This window comes from Myotis myotis, unplaced genomic scaffold, assembly GCF_014108235.1.
Source record: "Myotis myotis isolate mMyoMyo1 unplaced genomic scaffold, mMyoMyo1.p scaffold_m19_p_10, whole genome shotgun sequence".
Classification (NCBI taxonomy): Eukaryota; Metazoa; Chordata; class Mammalia; order Chiroptera; family Vespertilionidae; genus Myotis; species Myotis myotis.
The window spans coordinates 66027616-66041087 of record NW_023416314.1 but is presented as its reverse complement, the minus strand read 5'-3'; the positions used below and the strand labels follow the sequence as shown (position 1 = coordinate 66041087).

General features: G+C 46.3%; 1 protein-coding gene across 1 annotated transcript in view; it reads left to right on the top strand.

Moving 5' to 3' along the window:
- Positions 1-13472, top strand: part of PTPRJ (protein tyrosine phosphatase receptor type J) — a 136927-nt gene that overhangs the window by 103301 nt on the left and 20154 nt on the right. Inside the window, exons 5-11 of the mRNA XM_036326943.1 lie at positions 376-609; positions 2081-2287; positions 3795-4058; positions 5179-5430; positions 8087-8347; positions 9048-9326; positions 11480-11770. Of these exons, the coding sequence (XP_036182836.1) occupies positions 376-609; positions 2081-2287; positions 3795-4058; positions 5179-5430; positions 8087-8347; positions 9048-9326; positions 11480-11770 (1788 nt within the window). The remainder of the gene's footprint in view (positions 1-375; positions 610-2080; positions 2288-3794; positions 4059-5178; positions 5431-8086; positions 8348-9047; positions 9327-11479; positions 11771-13472) is intronic.

Here is a 13472-nt window from a genome sequence, read left to right as displayed (position 1 = left end):
AGACCTTTAGACATAGCAAACAACCACTTTCTTTGATGCTCTGTTCCTGATGTTTAAAAACAGATGTAGTTAAATGCTGCTGTTTAAAAGGGACCATTTAGAGGAGTGTCAAGTCACTGTTGGTCCACTGTCTTGGGGAATATTACAGATCTTAAAAAGCTCTGGATTTAAGATTTAGTCTCTTCTCTCCTCTTCCGTATACAATATATATTTTCCTGCTCGGCAATGATGGAATTGCTCTAGACTCTGATACAAAGGAAGTGTTTTTAGTGGGTAATATTGAAACATCAGCGTCCGTAATGAAAGTTAATTCTTAATGAAAGGTGATTACGCATATCTTGTTCCATCAATGCCCATCTTGTGTTTTTAAAATAGCGCCTCTTCCAGTGTCTGACCTTCATGTTACCTGCAAGGGTGTGACCGCAGTTGCACTGGCCTGGAAGAATAGCCATGGCACTGCCACCTGCCGGATACTCCTAGAAGCCACGGGAAGCCATGAGGAGGTGACTCAAAACTTAGCAGTCAACATTTCAAAGCTGGAGCCAGGGTTTAAATATAAGGTCACTTTAGATGTTTCGGAATTAAACAGCACTGGAGAACATGGCTCAGGTGAGTTACAAGAGTGTGCCTCTCGTCTGCTTGCAAGTTTTGCCTTTCAGTAACTTGATACTTTAAAAAATATGGTTCTATGTGTAGAGAGTGTTAGAATCTGTAGAGGGCTCCTCCTGCAGGTTTGACTTTGACCCCACGCCTGTTTGAGGAAGGAGGGAAAGTATTTTGATTTTTCAGGTCAGCACAGGGGGCTCAGAATGGCAGTGGGTTGAAGCTTTTGGCATCCAGGAAAGCAGCTGGGCCACGTGGCTTTTCCAACTTGCCGCTGGACAAACAACAGACCTGTTACCCCACGTAGGCCATTCTTCTTCTTTTTTATTTAAAAAATTTTAAACATATTTTTAATTGATTTCAGAGAAGAAGGGAGAGGGAGAGAGATAGAAACATCAATGATGAGAATAATTAATTGGCTGCCTCCTGCACGCCCCACACTGCGGATTGAGCCTGCAACCTGGGCATGTGCCCTGACCGGAATTGAACTCTGATGCTCAACCACAGAGCCAAGAGGCGAGGCTGTTTCTTCTTATATATTTTTTTTTAAATTGATTTTTAGAGAGAGAGGGAGAGATAGAGAGAGAAACATCAATGTGACAGTGAAACATCCATCGGCTGCTGGGCATGTGCCCTGACCAGGAATCAAACCGGCAACCCTTCGGTTCATGGGACGACACCCAACCAACTGAGCCACACTGGCCAGTTGGAGGAGCTTATCACATCCCCTGAGAAAAGGGATACTGAGGCAGACCTAGACGTCTCCTGCATTGACGGCGGAGTAGTCATTTGCAGATTTCAGAGCATTTTCAGGGCAACTCTGTGAAATGAGAGGAACAAACATTTCACCCTGTTTTATACAGAGGACACAGAACTACAGAGTGGGGGTTAGGATTTCTGATTGCAAGAGACAGAAACCAGACTTACCATAGCTGAGACTAGAAGAGCAACTGATTGGCTCATGTATGTTTCCCCACCACGGGCAGCCAGGCCTTAAAGAAAGGGTGACACTTATCTCTTCTTCCTGTTCCTTTCTTTTTATCGGTTTTGTTGTCAGAGTATTTCTCCACACAACTCCAGGAGAAACGGCCACCAGCAGTCCCCCTGGCTCACCCCCTGTCAGCAGGGGTCTAGGCCCGGGGAACAGGTGCTTGAGTGGGTTCTGATGAACTACGTTTGGCTGGTGGCTGTCTTTGGAAGAGCACATCTGGACTTGGGTGGGAGAAGGTGACTTCCTGAAAGTAGGGAGAGGGATGCAAATAGATAAATTTGAAAGAGAGGTGCAGCTATCTATGCTGCTTCCTGCAATAAAAGTACAGAGTGAAACATCTGCCCCAAATCGGGGCGTTTTCAGGCACAGGCGTCTCTGTCTGGGGGAGGAGGGCAGCAGGTACTGTGGAGTCCCAACGGTGGGGCAGAAAGAAGACACGCATGTGTTTCTGTCGAATTTTAATGTCTTTGCCTTTTGTGTTTGAAGCAGATGCCACCGGCACAGAGAGCTCAGACCCGACACCCAAGAGCCTCACTGCCCTCATGCACAACGACCCAGCCTCTGGCTTTCCTCCGACTGACACGGAAGTCCTGCTTCTTGGGTTAAAGTCTGGCACGTCGTACAATGCCACTGTTTATCCTCGAGCACCAACCGGCCCGGAAGGAGAGCCCCAGAAAATAGTCTTCAGCACACGTATGTTGGATTTCATAAAATGGCTTCAGCTAGTTTCGAGCACTAAGTTTTGTCCTCTGTGATTCTGAGTTACCCCTTGCTTCACAAGCGGTTTTGTTGTTACACGGAGTTTTCCGGGAGAGGTTTCGGACAGAGCAGACCCGTTGAGGTTCTTCTTAGCCCTGTGGCCCAGACGCTTCTTTCTCTGAGCTCAGGAAAGCACAGGGAGCAGCCACTCTGTGCAGACCCCGGGAGCTGCCTCGGGCTCTCCTTCATTTCTCTGCACATGAGCCAATGAGACAAGCTGGTGCGATATTTTTCTCTTACAAACTGATACTCACTTAGTCAGTGTTGGGTAAGTATTTTCTCCTTGAGATCAGAGAATGAGTTTCCTCTTTTGGACTGACCTTGGGAAGCACACTGTTCTTTCTTTAAAAAAAATTTTTTTTATTGATTTCAGAGAGGAAGGAAAAGGGAGAGAGAGATAAAAACATTAATGATGAGAATCATGAACTGGCTGCCTCCTGCATGCCCCACACTGGGGATCAAGCCCGCAACCTGGGCCTGTGCTCTGACTGGGAATCTAACCTCCTGGTTGATAGAGCGACACTCAACCACTGAGCCACACCGGCTGGGCAGTATGCTGCTCTTTCTGTGGAAACTTGTGCATGTTGCTGCTTTTTACCTCTCCTTTATCAGCACCTCCACCCTGTAGATTGACCAGTATGGGAAGGCTTTTTGGATTGGTGCTGGTGAGCGGCTAAACAAATGCACAGTTCCTACCCTCAGGGAGTTTCAGTCTAGATGATAATTGAGACACAAATACTTGGAATAGCACATGGCCTGCTCTGCGGGTTTAGGAGCAAACATCACAGCATTGCAGTTCTCAGGGGCTTGGCGGCAGGCAGCATCACCTGACTCTGGTTATCTTATCCAAAAGTATATCTGTTCTGAAAGGCTGTCGTAGGCTCACAGAACAGAGGGTGGGGACCGGAGGACCCAGGACAGAAAATGGATTGGCACCCAGAAAACTCTGGATGGCGGGACTGCACTGGATCTGGTGACACTCTGAGGATTCAAAGTCCCGAGATGGAGAGCTGTCCCATACCCACTTTCTGGATTTCTGTGCTGGAGAAGGGAGATGCTATCCCCCAGCTTCTACGTGGGTCACAGGCGCTTCCTCACACCAAGGGGGCATGGAGTGCTGTTTGGAAAAGGGGCTGCACAGGGAATGCATGGTCACTGTCCACTGTCGCTGCCCATGAGGGAAACCACCACATCACATGGAAAACAAAGAGCAGCTATGCCATTGCAGTTGGCCAGGCTGCTTCTTCATAGAAGAAGATGCCTGACTTGTGCTGGGACCCCGTACATGTGTGTGTGTGTGTTGTGGTTAAACGGTGTAGGATAGAAAGGAACCATCGCTGAGGGTATTTCTTAGACTAGATGGCATGCCCAAGGACGGCGTCTCTCTTTCTCTCTGGCTTGGCCGTTCTGGTTATTGTGAACTCCTCTCGTGTCTTCGCAGAATCAAGTCAGGTTTTTGACATCGAAGCTACAAACGTCACTGCCACGAGCATGATCCTGACCTGGAAAATCAATAATGATTCGTGCTCTGTCTACACCTACGAGATAGACGTTGCGTCCGCTTCCCTCAGTCTCAATCTCACCGTCAGTGAGACTCAGGCCAACATCACCGGACTCAGCTCGAGCACCGTATACAACATCACCGTACGCCCGTTCCCGCAGGACGGCTCTGCGGGCGTGCCGGGCTTCCTCCAGGTGTACACCCGTGAGTGCGCGCACTGTTAGCTAGCCTTTCTTGCCTGCCTGCCATGCGCCAGGCCCAGTACGAGGCTCTGCTCCTGCCCTGCAGAGCTGAGCGTGTGAGTCCACGGGACTTCTACATTCAGGATCTGCGATACAATACCGGTGATCCTCGACCGACCCTGCCACATGCCCACGTTGTGTGATGTGTTTTCCTTGCTCGGTCTCATTTACTGTTCACAGCCCTGTGACCTGGTTGCCACTAGGCTGTTTTATGGATGAGGCAGCCAAGGCTGAGAGAGGTGCTGTTGGCCGGTGTCACACTTGGCAGTTGACAGAGGTGGGGTTAGACAGCTGGGGTGTCTCGACCCCAGCCTGTGCGGGTAAGGACCGTTCCGGTGTGGCAGAGAAGTGGAGCCACTGGCTACACGGAGACAAAAAGAACCTGGATATTCATGTCCCCTTGTCCCTAAGGTGCTGATGTATAATGAAGCAGGGCTCAGCTGTGTCTCATCCCTTGTTCGCTTAACTGTCCCTTAAAGATCAGATGATAGGCAGCACATTAAAAGCTTTTTGTCCAAAGAGGCTCCAATACTTTAAAATAAAACTAACAGCATGCCAGTGGTGTCGAAGGGTAATACTATAACAGTATCAGGGTAGCAGTGGCCTTTGAAGTAGGTAGTAGGATCCCTGTTTTACAGATGAGAAAACTACAGCTCCGCTGGGCTGAACAGTTGGCCCAAGGCCACAGAGCCAGCAAGTGGCAGAGCCGGGACTGGAACCCAGAGATCCTGGCTCATCCCACAGCAGTGCTTTCATCCAAGGTTTGCCCCTTCCCAGGAAGCACACCGGCAGTGGCCAAGGTCCCCCTCCAGACCCTGAACCCTTGACCCCCGGGATACACGCCTCCTCTCATTTCCTGCGGATGACCTTGAACAACCTAAGCTGTTTCTGCACTCTTGTAGCCAAGTGTTCTCTCAGTGGCCAGACACCAGTTTCTGAGGGGGTTCGCGTTGTAGGTGACAGTGCAAAGAAGAGAAAAAGAGAGGCCAGGGCCATTTAGCCTCATTGTAAATATTTTGTGAGGTTCGGTCACCTTGTTTCCTGGAGACTGAGCCTTACTTGCCCCCACGTTCTTCCCTCAGGTCCTGGCCCAGTTTCTGACTTCCGAGTGGCGAGTGTCACCACAAGGACTGTTAGCTTAGCTTGGAGCAGCAGTGACTCGGATTCCTTTAAGATACTCACTCAGAGCGGAACTGGAAAATCTCAGGAGACAACCACCCAAAGTAGTATCGTCATTGGTGGCTTATACCCTGGGACCGAGTATTGTTTTGAAATATTTCCACAAGGGCCAAATGGGACTGAAGGGGATTCCTCGACAGTTTGCAGTACAACTGGTAAGCAAATAGGCTGTGTTGTCTGTGAAACAGTGATGGTTCTCAAAGGAAATCAGTATAATTTATAAATGTCAGGTTTTCCAAATATTGTTTTTCTTTTATTATCTAAGAAAAGTCTTTAAAAAACATTTACAATGACAGTAACACATAGTCATTCTATAAAATACAGACAAGAAAAAAAAATCACGTGTAAACCATCAATCAGAGATAATCACTGGTAACTTTTGATGTATGAAGTTTTATAATTTAAAGATATCTACAGGGAGACCCTGGCCCGGTAGCTCAGTTGGTTAGACTGTCATCCTGATATGCCAAGGTTGCAGGTTCCATCTCTGCTAGGGGCACAGAGAAGAAGCAACCAATTAATGCATAAATAAGTGGAACAATAAATTGATTTTTTTCTCTCTCAAAATCAATTAAAAAAACAAAAACCCTGCCCACACATTAAGAAAAAAGACATATACGGGTATATATGTACACACACACACACACACACACACACACACACATCTATACATATATATTTATTATGTGACAAACATTGAAGTCATCCTGTACATGTGGTTTTGTAATCTGCTTTTCTCCACATACCAGTTTACTATAAGCATTCTTTCCTGACATATAAATATTTCTACAGGATAATTTTAATATCTTCCTGGCATTCCATTGTTTACATCAGGGATCAACAGATAGTAATGGCCCATGGATCAAATCTGGCCAACTGTTTTTGTAAATAAAGTTTTATTGAAACATAGCCATACTTATTTGTTTATGTACTCTCTATGGCTTCTTTTGTGCTGTAAATGAGTGATTGCAACAGAGACTATGGATATGGCCCACAAAGCCTAAAATATTTGTTCTGTGGCCTTATGGAAAAGGTTTACTTCATGAGGTGGGTGCCATTATCATCTCTATTTTCCAGAGTAGGAAATAGGGCAGCGGTTCTCAACCTGTGGGTCGCAACCCCTTTGGGGGTCAAACGACCCTTTCACAGGGGTCGCCTAAGACCATTGGAAAACACATATATAATTACATATTGTTTTTGTGATTAATCACTATGCTTTAATTATGTTCAATTTGTAACAATGAAATTGGGGTCACCACAACATGAGGAGCTGTATTAAAGGGTCGCAGCATTAGGAAGGTTGAGAACCATTGAAATGGGGACTCTGCAAGCGTAAGTAACTGGCCCAGAGTGACAGGGCAGTGAACTGGCCTCTGCCTTTGAAGACAGGTTTTAAGCACAGTGTGGACTGATACTTAGATATGGTGCAGCTGCGAAGTAATTGAGGCGCCTATAATAGGTCTCAGTGAATGAAAATCAATGAGAGTAGTAAGAAGGCAGTTGACTTTTAGGGGATTACCATTCTATTATTGAACAACTTTTATTATTATTAGGGAAAATCAATGTAACAGCATTAAAGACAATTTTGAAAAAGGAAAAGAAATACCATATGACCCAGCAGTTCCACTTCTTTTCAGATAAAAGCAGTGACTCAAATAGATACTTGTACACCAGGGTTCATAGTAGCATGATTCATAATAGCCAAAAGGTAAAGGCAACCAAGTGTCCATCAACAGATGAATGGATAGACAAAACGTAGCATATCCATACAATAGAATATTCTTCATCCATAAAACACAATGAAATTCTGATCCATGCTACAGTATGGATGGGCCTTGAAAACATTAACATTATGCTAAGTGAAATAAGCCGGACACACAAGGACAAATATTGTAGGGTTCCACTTACACGAGGTACCCGGAATAGGCAATTTCATAGAGACAAAAAGTAGAGGTTTCCAGGGGCTGGGGTGAGAGGACTGGGGAGTTGTTGTTTAATGGGGTTTATGTTGAGGATGAGGAGCTGTTTGGGGTACAGAGAATTTATGGTGATGGTTACACAACGCTGCGAATGTACTTAATGCCCCTGAGCTGTGCTTAGTTATTTCTAAGCCTGGATCTTTGCATTCATATCGTAACTGGTTTATTGTGCCAGGTAGGTGATCAGAGTACAGTGCCCGAGTGCTCAGGTGGGCGCTTTCCCCTCTCACCCCCAGCTCTGAGAGTGGAGGGCTTGACCGCGTTTTCCCCTCTTTCCCACCCTGGTCTCAAATGTTTCCACTTAGTAAGTATCAACTCTCCATTTCAGTTTTTCTATTTGGTATGCTGACTATGTTTCAGGAAGATGTCTTCTTTTGAGGGAATGATTAAAAACAATTTGTTGAGAATAACATAAATGAGGGAATGACTAAAAGCACTTTGTTGAGAATAACATACATCCGAAAAGCACACACATCCTAAGTGCATGGTGTGGTGAATTTTCACAAGCCTAACCCATCTGGTCGCCAGCATTCAGGTCAGGAAACTGAACGTGATTTTTACTAGGAGACCCCCAAGGGGGCACTTTTATGACCAAGGCAAAGGACCAGAGAACTGATGGGGTGAACTGGTAAGTGCCTCTGTGTTATGGGAGAGCCAACATTTTTGAAAGAACTGAGTGTGTTTCTCACCCATGTTTTGGAGTTTGCGCTTTGTGAACTCATTTGAGACCGATGATGAAAGAACAGGTTCCCTTGACAGACACTTTGAAGTGAAGCTGGAGGTTACGATGGTCATTAACAGACTCCCCCCCCCCCCCCCTTCCTCCAACCAGACTCCGCTGCTGTGTTTGACATCCGCGTGGTCAATGTCACCACAACTGAAATGACGTTAGAGTGGCAGAGTATAGACAATGCCTCTGACTACATCTACCACCTACAGTTGGAGCCTAAGCATGGCTCTGCTAGCCAGATGAACAGCTCCGACAAATCCATCACTCTCAGGGACCTGATCCCGGGCACCTTATATAACATCACCATTTTTCCAGAAGTGAACGGTGTCCGGGGGAGCTCCAGCTTCACTGTGCAGTACACACGTAAGTGTCTTACGACGCCCTCTTAAAGGGAGTGTCTCCCTGACTTTTACTTGGCGGGTGGGAAGTGGGCATTGCCCAGGGGCCATTGTTTCTGGGCTTCAGGTCTAATGTGAAGCTCTTGAAGCTGAAAAGATCAGCAAAGGTTCTGTTCTTCTCATGGGGCACTGGTGCTGAGCCTTGTGAACTTGGAATTGTCTTTAGAAGCAGAAAGCGATCCCATAAGCACGGGAAACATACCTGTCCCGTTCATTCCTTGGGAGTTCAGATGAGGGGAGGGTCTGCCTGTCCTTGGTGTTGGAAGATACTGCTCAGATGAGGAGCTCTGCATGCAGCAGTGAGGGAGGCACTTCGCTCATATTTGATCTAAATAAGTGTATGGTAGAGATGGTAGTTTATAATATCTTTTTAGCATATATTTTTCTTTCACTAATCAGATTTCAAAAACAGATAGGAAATTATATCTTGAAAATTTTGGATACATACGAAGTGTCAACAGAAGCATGAAAGAGTTTATTCTTTTGAGATATAATCTGTATAACTATTTTCTGAGTATCTTTTTGAGAAGTCTTCCATCTTTTGAATTAGCAAATATTAGGTTTATTCATTCTTTCCCAAAAGGAGCTAGGCTATTTTTAGATGCACGATATAAAAGAGTCCTGGAATTCAAGCTAATACATGCTTTCCCCCCTCCCAAATCAAGGGCCCAGCAGTGTGTCCGACATTAAAATAAGTCCCGACACCACATCAGCAACCTTCAGGTGGCAGAACGCTGATGAGGCCTCTCTCACGTACATCTACCGCCTTCTTATTGAGAAAAATGGGAATTCCAGCAACGCAACTGAAATAGTCACAGGCATTGGCATCACCAATGCTACAGTCACCGAGTTAACACCTGGCTCCGGGTACACAGTGAAGATCTTCGCCCTAGTGGGGAACGTCACTGAGTCACTGGCGCCTGGCTGGCAGTCCTTCTGTACAGGTGAGTAGCCGCAGGTGCCTGTTGGCCCTCTTCCTGTGGGGTGCCGCCTTGCAGGTGGGTCCTCCCCACACCTTAGTTTATCAGGTTTTGTGTGGTGTGTTATAATAGACAGTGAGCCCTCGGAGGCCTCCTGTTAGCTTATTAGCGCTCTCTTGTTGCCCTCATCATTTATTCATGCAATAAATATTTATTGAGCACTTACTATATGCCAGGCACTTTACAATGACTCAGATAAGTCCCAGCCTTCCTGGAACTTGCATTCTGGTGGGGAAGACATAATAAACATGATACATTAGTTATTAGATGATGGTCACTGCCAAGGAGAGGGAAAAACACAAGGAAGGAGGAGAGTAGATGTTTATTGAGGGGTGTCCAGGGAAAGCCTCAGTGAAAAGGTGCCTTTTGAAAAAAGATCTGAAGGAAGTAAAAAAAGCCATCCATGTGGACATCAGGGCACTGGGCATTACAGGCAGAGGGGCAGCCAGTGCAAAGGCCCTGAGGCTGCAGGTGCCTGCTGTGTTGAAGGAAAGCAGGAGGCCAGGGTGGCAGGGTCCACAGGAGCAAGAGGGTGAGGGGTAGTGGTGAGGCCTGAGAGGTAATGGCTGGGGCATGGATGACATCTAGATGGTAATTTATAGTTTGGCTTTTACACTAAGAAGATGAAAAAGATGTTAAAATGGATGCTCAGCGTTTCACCTTTCTTGGTCCTTATCTCTCACTGCAAAAGGTGCTCTGAAGAGAGGGGGAGCCCTGCACTTAGCTGAGGGAGTTTCCTGAGAGTAGTCAGGGACTGCTTTGCAGACAATTATGAAGACCTCGGCTCACAGTTCTGACTGTGGCCCGTGGACCGCCTTATTCTCTACTCTCTTTGTACCCACACCTTCCATTCCCTTAGACCAGTGGTCGGCAAACTCATTAGTCAACAGAGCCAAATATCAACAGTACAACGATTGAAATTTCTTTTGAGAGCCAAATTTTTTAAACTTAAACTATATAGGTAGGTACATTGTTATTAACTTAATTAGGGTACTCCTAAGGCTTAGGAAGAGCCACACTTCAGGGGCCAAAGAGCCGCATGTGGCTTGCCAGCCGCAGTTTGCCGACCACGGCCTTAGACCAAGCCACTTGAGTGTGTCTGGGCTGATTTAGAAGGCAGGAGACTCATTATATTAGGCTCCCTGGTAGTGTAGGAGCTGGAACCTCAATGACCTCTGACCTTTCACATGGAGTGGCTAAAGAAATCCCTGCAGCTTTGAGCCACTTTGCTAACCCGGGCTCCATCCCACCTGGCCTAGACTCTGACCTTTGGTATTTGGGAAGCTTCCATTGCTGACCCTTCTCTTAGCTATAATTATTGCAGCCGCCAAAGCAGGAGACAAGTATACATGAGCATTTGGAATTGCGGGTGGATGGGACAGGAGCTGCAGATATGCATTGGGCAGGTGACCTTGCCAGGCCTCAGGTGGAGAATGTGTGCATTTCACTAAGTGTCTTGTACAGATTTAAAAAATACGGTGGCATTAAAGTAATGATGGTAATATCCCCAGTGCATTAATATGGAGTTTTTCATTTACATCAGTTTGATGTTGGTTTTCAATAAAATTCTACTGGCCCTCAGGTAGTTAACACCTCATTTTAAAGATGAAGAAACTGATGCCATTTTATTGATCATTCAGCATGTTGTGTGTATAGACAATGCCCTAGACTTGGACTTAGAAAGCCTGCGGCCCAGTTTTGGCTTCTCTACTTACTAGCCATGTCATCCTCTACAAATCACTTAACCTCTCTAAGCCTTAGTTGATTCATTGGCAAAACGGGACAGTAATCCCCAAAATGAGATGATGCAGGTGAAGAAGTTGCTACCACCATACTGTGATGAGATGGCTAGCCCGGGCTCTTCCAGTTTGGTGTCCGACAGCCTTTGTTGCACCTAATGCTCAGAGCCCTGCAGCCGAGGCTCAGAGCAGTTGGATGCCGAACCCAACATCACCTAGTTTAGTAACGCCCCATTCAAGGTCAGCCTTGCCTCTTCCACCACACAGCACGCCTGCCTCCTCGTCATGGGCGGACCGGGATCCTACTGCTCTCCAGGTGTCAGTGTTTGCAGAGGCCGGAGCCCCGGAGCCTCATGCTGTGCTGTGCTTGCTTTGCAGACCCGGCCCCAGTAGCCTCTTTCCACTGTGAAGTGGTCCCCAAAACGCCAACCTTGGTGCTCAAGTGGGTCTGCCCTCCCGGGACCAACGAAGGCTTTCAGCTGGAGGTCAGCAGCGGGGACTGGGAAAATACGACACTCCTGGAGGGCTGCTCCTCGGAGGACGGCACCGAGTACAGGACGGAAGTCACATATTTGAATTTTTCTACCTCGTATGACATCAACATCACTGCCTTGTCCTGTAACGAGATGGCACCTCCCGCCCAGAACACCTGCCGCACGGGCATCACAGGTGGGCTTCGTGGCAGCAGGGTGCCTGGTAGCACTGCAGTTACCCCGGGAGAGGCTGACCTACTGGGTCTGTGATGTGGCCTGGAAATCCGCTGTGTGTGTGTGTGTGTGTGTGTGTTTAAATTTTTGCTAAAATATTTGTTTTCGTGGGCACGGACTGTTAACCCAACTCTATAGAAACCCAGTCTAAAGAAGCAGAGTAAGAGGGGCTTATGTTTTATATCCCAAAAGTTTCCTTTGCTTTGCAGAGTAATTCATTGCCACATTTTCTAACTAGTGAGTTCCCTTACTACATTAAAATTAAGTATTTTTATAGAAATATTCAAATATACAAAAAAGTACAAGGAAGTACACAGAAACCTATGTGCCCATTGTCACCCAGTTGAATACTTGTTAGCACTTGGCCAATCTTATTTCATTTGTATCCCCACCCCCTTCCCTTCTGCCCCCCCCGCCCCCCATGTGATTACTTTGAGGCCAGGCCCCTGGTCATACTAGAATTTTATTTGTAAACCCAATGTATGTATGTATCGCTCCAAGATAGGAACTTCTTTTTTCTTCCTGCCAAACATAACCATGTTACTATTATCATCTCCCATAAAAATGTAGAATACTTGCCGAAACCGGTTTGGCTCAGTGGATAGAGCGTCGGCCTGCGGACTGAAAGGTCCCAGGTTCGATTCCGGTCAAGGGCATGTACCTGGGTTGCGGGCATATCCCCAGTGGGAGATGTGCAGGAGGCAGCTGATCGATGTTTCTCTCTCATCGATGTTTCTAACTCTCTATCTCTCTCCCTTCCTCTCTGTAAAAAATCAATAAAAAAAAATATATTAAAAAAAAAAAGTAGAATACTTTTCGCACTATTTCTAGATATTTAGTCAAGATTCACATTTCCCTAGAATCCGCATTAACAAGCTCCCCAGTTGTTTTGGGAAATGGGACCATTCACTGCGAAGGTGCACGGGGATCCCACAGTTACTCTTCTCAGGCCCGTCTTTGTTTTGTTGTTGTTCTCAGAGAAAATTGCTTCTCCCTTTGCTTCACTTTTACCTGTGTTTTGCTCTCCATGACTTTGCTAACATTAAGTCTTCCATCATCCTGGTTGAGTTTGTTTTGCTTTGTGCTTTTAGACCCCTGGATGTTTCCTTTAGGGCAGCGGTTCTCAACCTGTGGGTCGCTACCCCTTTGGCTGTTGAACGACCCTTTCACAGGGGTCGCCTAAGACCATCGGAAAACACATATATAATTACATATTGTTTTTGTGATGAATCACTATGCTTTCATTATGTTCAATTTGTAACAATGAGATTGGAGGTCACCACAACGTGAGGAACTGTATTAAAGGGTTGCAGCATTAGGAAGGTTGAGAACCACTGCTTTAGGGTATCAGAAAGTTTCCGGACAATTTCTAAAGAATTGGTGGTTGTAATTATAAGGGGAAAAAAGCCTCTTACTTCAGGGGCTCTGACTTGGAAAGTCATTGAGGGATTCTGGGGACAGAGCCTTAGACTTAGAAAGGCAGACCTGGGTTTTGAGTCTAAACTCTGCCCTTTACCAGCTGTGTAATCTCAGAAAAACTACTTAACCTCTCTGAGCCTTGCTCTCCTGAGCTGTGAAAGGGGAGCATAACACCTACCCTCAAAGACTGCTGTACAAATTACGTGAGGTAATAATGTGTGTAGGAGACACTTAAGGGCGACCTG